Source organism: Nansenia antarctica (assembly GCF_963989245.1).
Source record: "Nansenia antarctica genome assembly, chromosome: 3".
NCBI classification, from domain to species: Eukaryota; Metazoa; Chordata; class Actinopteri; order Argentiniformes; family Microstomatidae; genus Nansenia; species Nansenia antarctica.
In genome coordinates this window covers 22204995-22213900 of record NC_137688.1, presented here as the reverse complement: position 1 = coordinate 22213900, position 8906 = coordinate 22204995, and the positions used below count along the sequence as shown (strand labels likewise).

General features: G+C 41.8%; 1 protein-coding gene across 2 annotated transcripts; it reads right to left on the bottom strand.

The window, feature by feature from the left end:
* Positions 1-734: 734 nt before the first annotated feature.
* Positions 735-8580, bottom strand: hdac3 (histone deacetylase 3). 2 transcript variants are annotated; one of them, XM_080525465.1, is made up of 15 exons: positions 8460-8580; positions 7262-7344; positions 7017-7159; positions 6630-6711; positions 5777-5833; positions 5583-5638; positions 5202-5335; positions 5001-5081; positions 4429-4502; positions 4281-4345; positions 3608-3697; positions 3162-3220; positions 2831-2910; positions 1792-1949; positions 735-1660 (listed from the first exon to the last, which is right to left on the bottom strand). In XM_080525465.1, exons 1-15 carry the CDS (start codon positions 8512-8514, stop codon positions 1591-1593), a joined length of 1287 nt encoding a protein of 428 aa, XP_080381591.1. In that variant the 5' UTR covers positions 8515-8580; the 3' UTR covers positions 735-1590. The 2 variants fall into 2 exon arrangements, with proteins under 2 accessions (XP_080381591.1, XP_080381592.1); XM_080525466.1 differs by lacking the exon at positions 8460-8580 and adding an exon at positions 8036-8064.
* Between the last annotated feature and the right edge of the window lie 326 nt (positions 8581-8906).

Sequence of the window (8906 nt, the reverse complement as noted above, 5' to 3'; positions counted from 1 at the left end):
GGTGTGTGCGTGTGTGTGCTCTTCATCATCCCTGCCCGTCTGTCCACTGAAGCTGTGTCCTACTATCTGGGAGGTCATGGAGGTTTGAAGAAGCAGATAAAAATGGACTCCCATATTACCCACAATGCCTTCTCAACCAGAAAACCTCACCAGACCCCTCGCATTTGTCAAATGCACTTTAGTTCGAGCCCCTCTGAGTTTGTGTTGAAGGCCACTTTGTTAGATGTAGCTCTCCCAACAGCAACATCTCATCTGAATTGTGGATCTGGCAAGAGCTCTCGGAAATAACTTTGTCAAATGCTGTCCCTGTGGTTTGCTGTTCTAGTGGATAGAGAATGAATTCTGTATTGTCCAGACCTAACGGCCTCTGAAGTTCTTGTACGAAAGCAATGTTTTTATGACAACTGCTTCAAGTGAGAATGTGTGTCTTATTGTATTTTTGTTTTCAAAGGTGAAATGGTTTTAATATATAAGCTATTTATTGGACAATGGTAGTTCTGAAATGTAAATGGTTGTCTCAGCACCGAGTTTGCCACAACCTCACGGTCTAAAACCCTGGCCACAGAACAAGTTTGTGAAGTCTGTGTATTGTGTATATGAAACAGAGTGAATGAGTAATAAAGTTTATTTGACCTTGACAAACGCTCAGAACTTCTTTGCACTTTCTTGAATGTGTCAATTTGCAAGGGAACCTTCAGGTTAGGGAACACAGACAGGTTTGTTTTTTCTTTTATTTATAGAAAAAAAGTTTGAAAACATTCTACTGGATATCCGAAGGATGGACCTGGCTGTGCTTCATTCCAGGAAGTTGTTCCCTTCCATCTAGTCTCATTCACTTCCCTTCACAGATCTGAGTCAATTTGGCACCTGTAAGCTCAAGCTCCACCTAGATGTTTCACTATGTTGCTCATCCCTACCCAGTCCTATCAGATCAGTGAACGATGGGAGGGAACAACGTTCTAGAATGAACTGCAGCCCCAGTCTGTCAAGTGAACAAAAAACTGGCAACATAAGACTGACACAGGTCCCTCTTTCTAAACAGCACCTAGCAACCTCTAACCACAGGAAGTCACCACCTTTTGGACCATTAAGCTGGCAACATTAGGACTTGGGGAAGTCTTCCCCCCCCAACCCCCCTTACTTTTCATAAAAAAAGGCCCAGACATTTCAAATAAAACTGTTCATACTACACACATTTCTCAGTACGTGATTGTGTAATCTGGTTGGATTCAGGCCTGGCTTGCTGCCCTCTCCTTGTCGTGAGGAAGTGCTTGGCAGCGCTGGTGTCCTCTACATGAATGAATGGACTTTATTGTCATTGCTACAGTACAGGTACCAAACAACGAAATTTAGGAATATAATAAAACCGTACATATACATACATGGTAAGTAAAAAGAAAAAGAAGGAATTGATGGTGGTAGTTCCTGGCTCCGAGTACAATCAAGTCCATGATCTGTGCAGTCTTTTTAAAGAAACCATCATTGTTTTGGTGGAGAGTGGGACTCACTCTATTCAGAGACTGCAGACGCCTGGGGCGTTGTGTCCCATCATGAGCGATCTAACAGGAGAGTTTGACAAGGTCCGAGCTCTCAGATCTCCACGTCACTCTCTTTGTCGTTGTCATGGTCACCGTCATAGTATTCATTGGGTGCCTCTGGCCTGTAAGGAGAAAAGATCATCAATGATAGTCACATCACACGTGGTATTGTTTTCACAGTTGATCACAAGAAAACTCAGTATTTACTCCATAAGAACTTTGATAGAACAGAACAGATGTGTGTGAGAGAGACCTGGAATAGTTGTCCTCGGAGCCCCTCTCGTCGGGGTCTCCCTCGTCTGTGCGCTCGTAGCTCAGTATGTCAGATGGAACGTCATGGATCTGGACGCTGGGGGCGTGGTTCAGCATCTTCAAGTTCTCAAACACCGTTTGGCGGATCTGCTCCAGGTACTGTACACAAACACAGAGGAGGAATTAGATTATTATTTACTTAATAATATTTAGAGTATTATTTACTTAATACCTAACAGAAACAGAGTTATATCCCTAGAGAAGGCACATGCCTTTCCCATTCATTGCATTTGTGACAGCAGGGGGGCACCATGTAGTCAACAAGGGTAAGACTTCCTGGAGAGCTGGGATAGCATCAGCCAAGTGGATCAACGCATGGTCTTCTTCTTCTTCAACATGTATAGATTATAAATGGCTTTCATGTGCATGATGCCACCTACTGGAGCCAATAAATACCTCTTCTGTGCTGTGTTGAGACTAGCCAAGTGAACACTCCGGCACAGCAGGTGGCAGTGTGTCACCAACATTGGATTTACCCTCAAATCACAAAAGGTAAAAGTACATTGCCTACGGTACATATCGCTCTCCATATAATCAGTTCATTTAAGTGAGTGTGCTCTCTATGGATATAACTCAGAGAACAGAGATCATCCCTGCAATTGCCAGAATTCGGATTGAATAAAACAACTACGGTAGTTTGTTTGCCAATTCGTTAGTGAATTTGTGGCTTGTTAATCTCCAGGGACTGATGTCACCACACAATTCACAGCTCTGACTAGCTAAAACATGTAAAACATTTGCTATGCATGGAATGGATTCTGTTCACTGATTGGTCAATTATAGTTTTGAGTTCATGCTAAAAGTAGTTTAGAGAATCTGAAGGAATGTAGCAGAGGTGATTTGGAAACCTCCCCCAGACCTTGCGGATGTCCTCTTGGCCTAATGATAAGTTCTTGTGTCTTCCACATGGGAGACTCGGGTTTGAACCCTGCCCCAATCACAGGAGCACACAGTAGGTGGTGTCGGTATCCCTAACAAACCTGTCTGGAGTTCTGGTTCTCTATCCTGGTGCTGACGTCTGGATGGAGCGTGAAGTCTGGAGCGAAATACTCAAAGTACTCTGGAAGGAGAGGGAAAAGAAAAGGATGAAATAGTGGAACATGATGTGGGAAGTGGAAAAGGAGATTCACAGACCTTTTAGCAACAAACTGCATCATTTAGTTTTTGTTTGCCATGATTTCCATATTTTAATGCCAGCTATAAGCTTAAGAAAATGTGTAGTGTAATGAATATAATCGAACAAAAGCACATCCATTTACTCACCACTATAGGGTAACTATACATATACAGTATATATACGTACATACTCACCACTATAGGGTAACTCATCGCTAATAGGCTCGTCAACCAGGAGGGAGGTCTCGTAAGTCCTGAAATGGAGGAAGCCCAATATTAAGAGCCTCTAAGTGGTGACATATAATAGAGTGTTACATGCTGGCTTGAACATTTTCTTTGCACGTTGTCCTTTCCAGCACTGTTACAGCAGCTATGGTGGCTATCACAGTACAGCTCAGCTCGGCTCAGTAGTCTGAAAAGGGTTCATGTGGCCCACTTCAGCTCAACACCCTTAACTGAGTTTCATGTTAACTGTTTATTGACATATTTTGAGTTGGGTTTAGGATTTTGCCATTAGTGACATGCGGTTGGCATCAGGAGCAGTGGAGCCAGCCTTTACGTCAGAGAATTTAAGTTTAAATGCCACCTCTCCTGCACACTGCAGCCCATTCACTGCTATGAAACAATGGAAGAAGTCTCACCAGCATCTGGCCACGTTGCGCACCGTGTATCCCCCTCCACCCAGCACCAGCAGAGGGATCGTGAAGCTCTTCACAAACTCCACACACTCCCTTCACCAGGGAAAAGAAACACAAAGTCAGAGGTTGCCATGAAATGGATCCTGTGGCCCACACCATTTACTTCATTACATTTACTTCATTCACAGATATTGGAACAATCTATTGCAAAAGAGATTATCCTGATCCAGTGCGAAGAAATCAGAAGCATTAGGATTGTTTTCCATAGTCCCTCAAGTTTGCTCTTTATGAACACAACCAGCCAGTGGCAATATAGCCTGATATTAGGGAGCAAGAGGACTCTAAAACCAAGCATTTCCATTATCCATCAACATTTCTATCACTGTTCAGTACTATTCATCAAACAAAGTGTAGTTAGTAGTGTCAGTTCAGTAGTGTATGCATATCAAAAACGTCTTTGACAGGTGCACGGAACAAAACAAGGCAATGAAAAGAAAGAAAACACCCCAGAATGGAATATACTCAAGCGTTTGTTATTGCAATGTTTAATGAATGGTCTTCATCAAGCATAGCTACAGTATGGTGGTGCAAATGATGCAAAAGACAAGAGCATATTCCAGTGAGTTCTTCTTTCTTTACACATGGACATAAATAGGCTTCTGTGAAAGACTCTTACCCATGACCTCGTATGCTGAGGTTGAAGCATCCTAGTCTGTCACAGCCCAGAGAGTCAGCCCCACACTGTCAATGGGAGGAGGTGCATCTGTGAGTACAACACTCAATACCATAATGTTACTGATCAAGTGTGGTTTCCCAACACTCACCTGAAGAACGATACAGGTTGGCTGGTAAAAGTCCACCACTTGCTTGATGACTGGCTGAAAGAGTTGTCTGTAGCCTGATGAAAACAGAGAGAGACATTGTTAAAGACTTGAATTTCTTTTGTCCCATCTATTAATTGTATTGCATTGGTCGCAGTCGCAGTCCATTATCATCAGTTCATACTTAGTTGTTGTATTTTTCTATCTATAAGTCTTTTAATTGTACCATACTGAATGTGCCTTATCTGACATGTTTTGATATGTTATATGGACATAAAAAAGTTACTATATAAATTGATTGATAATAATTAATAATTAATTCAATTTAATAATTTAGTCGATGATGTGATGATGTGCGATTTGGCTGGATATCAGCATCCTGAATGTTTTAAGACCCTTGAACTACGCAACACATTTTTACATTAGCCAGAGAGCTGTTAATAGTGTAGAGTTAAACGGATAGCCCACACTATCTGATAATAGCACTTCCCTGAGACGCCTCCCTGGCCTCCGAGTCTAACTGCATTAGCTTGGTGCAGAGCCTGCCTGAGTGAAGGAAGCAGAGACACACTCACTCTGGTCATCGATCCCATCCCTGAGGGGGACGTTTAGGCAGTAGTACCGACCGCTCTCAGCCCCCACCTCATACATGTCACCTGGAGGGGGGGAAAAAAACACATACACCACTTTGTCACAAAGTCACACGGTTAGCAGCAGTGGTTTTACCAGACTGAAAGATAGAGAAGGCTGTCCCGAACCCGCCGCTCATGTCTTACCCGTCCCAGGGAAGAAGTAGTTGCCGTACTTGTGGAACGACACAGTCATGACCCGATCAGTCAAGTAGAAGGCCTCCTGCACCCCGTCGCCATGGTGAATGTCAATGTCAATGTACAGCACGCGTGGGTGATACCTACAGTCATGAAAAACATCAATATTTGTCACTGATCCTTAGGACTACCCGTCAATCACACAGGGAAGCAAGCTGTAGCCAACAAATTGACAAATGCGTGTGCTGGGAGTGTGCTGGGCTACCAGAAATTATAATATTGCTCCATGGAAGGGATCATTGTAAACTAAACTCAATAAACAAAGAATAATGTGCAAGTACTGTATCTTTTAGAAATGGTGAAATGCACAGAATGAAACCATGCTCTTACTTCAACAGCTCCAGTATACTGATGACAATGTCGTTCACATAACAAAATCCAGAGGCCTAAAAACAGGAAAGAAAGCATAATCATTATATCTGTCATAGACAGTACATAAGGATACCAAACAGGACGGCAGCAAGACATGTTCATTTAGTCAATGGAGTTTACAATGAACGTGATGTATGTTACACAATTCTTACCTCAAATTTCTTAGCATGATGCAGACCTCCAGCCCAATTGATGGCAATGTCACATATCTGAAAGACATGGTTCAGACCCATCAGAAAGAAGAACTTATGTCATGTCAGCATGATATAAAATTAAGTCTGGTTAACAATATTGCTAGCTCTGAATGATGAATGGCTTTGATGCATATATCCTGGTAGCAAACAGAATACATTTAGAACATATTCGTGACATGACAGAAAAGATGCTTAGCTTGCTCTTTCCCCCATAACAAACTGAGACAGGCCAATGACCTTTACTGTGGTGCAACATACTGTACTGTGTAACAACATGTGTGGGTTCTGATGCAAAACGCAAATAGTCTTCTAACGTACGTACGTGAGTGAGTGAGTGTGTACCACCTTCAAAACCACTCTCAAAAAACATTTACAGGAGGCTGCAATCCGTAACTGGACCCTCTAAATCAAAAATCAGATTAAAAGACCCGAACTACCCACTGTACATACTTTGTGTTTTGTCCCCCGCCCCCACCTGTGGTGTATGTCCCCACCTGTCCTACCCGCTGTACATACCTTATGTTTTGTTGTATTGTTCTTCCCATGATGGATGTATGTTTATCTTGTAGATAGTACTAGTTATTTGTCTGTATTATCTTGTAGATAGTATTAGTTTTTTTTGTCTGTCTTACATGTAACGATGAATTGAGAATCAAGGACCCCAATTGAAATTAGCCAGTGGCTTTCTTGGGTTTTTATCCTGTTAGTTGACCTTGTATGTAATATGTACTTTCATGTACCGGTACCTACTTCTGCAAATCTTCTAATAAAGTTTTCAATCAATCAATCAATCAAGCGGTGCATAGCATACCTTGTGGTTTAGCTGTGTTGCCCCCTGTAGCGAAGCACCTGTATATCTGGAGCAGAACTCAAACAGGCCTGGGAATACAGGGCTGAGAGAGGACACATGTGTTACCTTCATATAAGTCACACAGCACCGATCATTCACCACCTCAATATTACATTCGACAATACTATATTACTAATGTACACATTTTTTTTTTACAAGATCCACATTTGACATTGTTAAAGAACCCACTCTGGCGAATATTTAAGTGTGACATGAACCAAATTACATTCGAGGTAGGTTGGTAATTGTTCCAATGTGATGTGTACCAGTAGTTATATAGTTAATGTTAATGTTAATGTTAATTTTATTTATAATGCGCCCCCCATCCAACTTTGAAGAGACACTTACCAGTCATCTCCCACATTGAAGGTGTTGAGACTCTTTGTGAAGCCCTGCATATTATTAGGACTGACCTTCTGCAGAAAGTCAATGTAATCTTCAGAGTGAAATCGGCACATGTCATGTTGGGAGGCTTTGTATGGTTTGAAAACCTAGAAAACCAGAATAATCAATAAGCTTTTAAAATACCATATGATTGGGGCAAATGGTTTATTTTATTTGATGCATTTCTTAGCCTAACTCTGAGGTATTACCATCATTTTTTTGTAGAGGCCATAGTGCAGGACAAGGCTGTGTGTCAGAGAGAGACGATGGGGCTTCATTGGGTGACCCGCACCTTGATATCAGAAGAAAAAAACAGGGACCTTTTGAACTTCTGTGAACAGGTAGCGAGCCATCTAGTTAGTGCAGCATCACATATGCACATGAACACCATCTTTAGCGGGAGAGCATCCTCCTCAGTCCTATGCTATGAACAGATAGTCGAGGACTTTGTCATGTATGGAATAAAAATCACCCCGCAGTTTGTGATAAAATAATTCTTTCATTCACTCTGATGGTTCATCGGACGGTTATCCTCTTTGACGGACATCAAGTACGACACTTTTATCTTGCAAGTAAAGTAATTTAATAGCAAGTAAAGGGTTAACTATAACTAAGCGTTAACCCTAAACGTAACCCTAGCTAGCTCACTAACTTGGAGCTAAAGTTAGCCAGCTAACTCCCTTAGCTCGGTTTGTAGTATAACTCGAGGGAACAGAGAGGGAAAGAAGGACTTTATTTCAAACGGTGTCTTGGCGGGGTCATTGTTACTACAACACATGAGAAAGTCTCCGACACGTATCTGTCCATAGAGCATCTTATCTGTCCATAGAGCAGGAGGCTGTCCAGCTACGTACAACGGGCCTCATCACTTGCTGGCTATGCATCCTTCTCATCAGTCATGACTTACACATTTAAACATATATATACACAACTTCTTATACTACTACTACTTATACTACTACTTCTGCCACTTAAATATATACCATGGACGTTGAATTATCCATTGTTTCCTATTGTAAAACAACGATGCCGCTTCCCTCCACAGAGCTTTAGAAGGTAACAGTCTGGCCACCAGTGACTCAGATCCACTGAACAAGTCGTTGACGGACCGACAGCTAAAAGCAACGTTAGACCACTGAGACAGTGATAGGTTATATAATGTTACTAACGTTAGCTAGCTTGCTGTTATCATTGATGTAGCTAAGCTTCTCTCCTGCACTGCGAAGCTTGTTGTCATTCGTTCGTTGCGAATTCAATCATTTACAACACTTAAACAATTAAACACATCTAACAATGGAACAAATGAAACAAATCCAATCAACAACGCTAGCAGAGATAGCGATATTGACTAGCTAACTAGCTAGCGCCCTAGCTATTTTTGCTATATCGCTTCGCACTCAACCTTACCATAATGGAAGTTCCCCACGTCCGGGTCATAGAAGTACGCTGTTCTGTTGGACATTGCAAAAGAGCTTTCGCTAACTATGTATTTGGTGGTGTAAAATTATGTTTCAGTCATTTAGCAAATAGCCGCCATTGTAAACACTGAATGATGACGTGATTGAACAGCGACAGGCAACGGAGGAAGAGGAGGAGGGATTGGAGAGTATCGAGGACATGAATATTCAAGCATTGTATCTATCGAATTAAAAAGAGGTCCGCTGGTCAATGTTTATACATTCAATACGCAAACAGTAGATATTCATGGTGTGAAAGTAAAAAAAACATTGAATAAAAGCACCCAATACTCGAAAAAGTATTCATAATGATCATAGTTGACACTAACAAATCATTTGTAGGCTACTGGTGCTGCATTTACAGTTTGGCATGGGTAACCAGAGCCATAGAGGTATG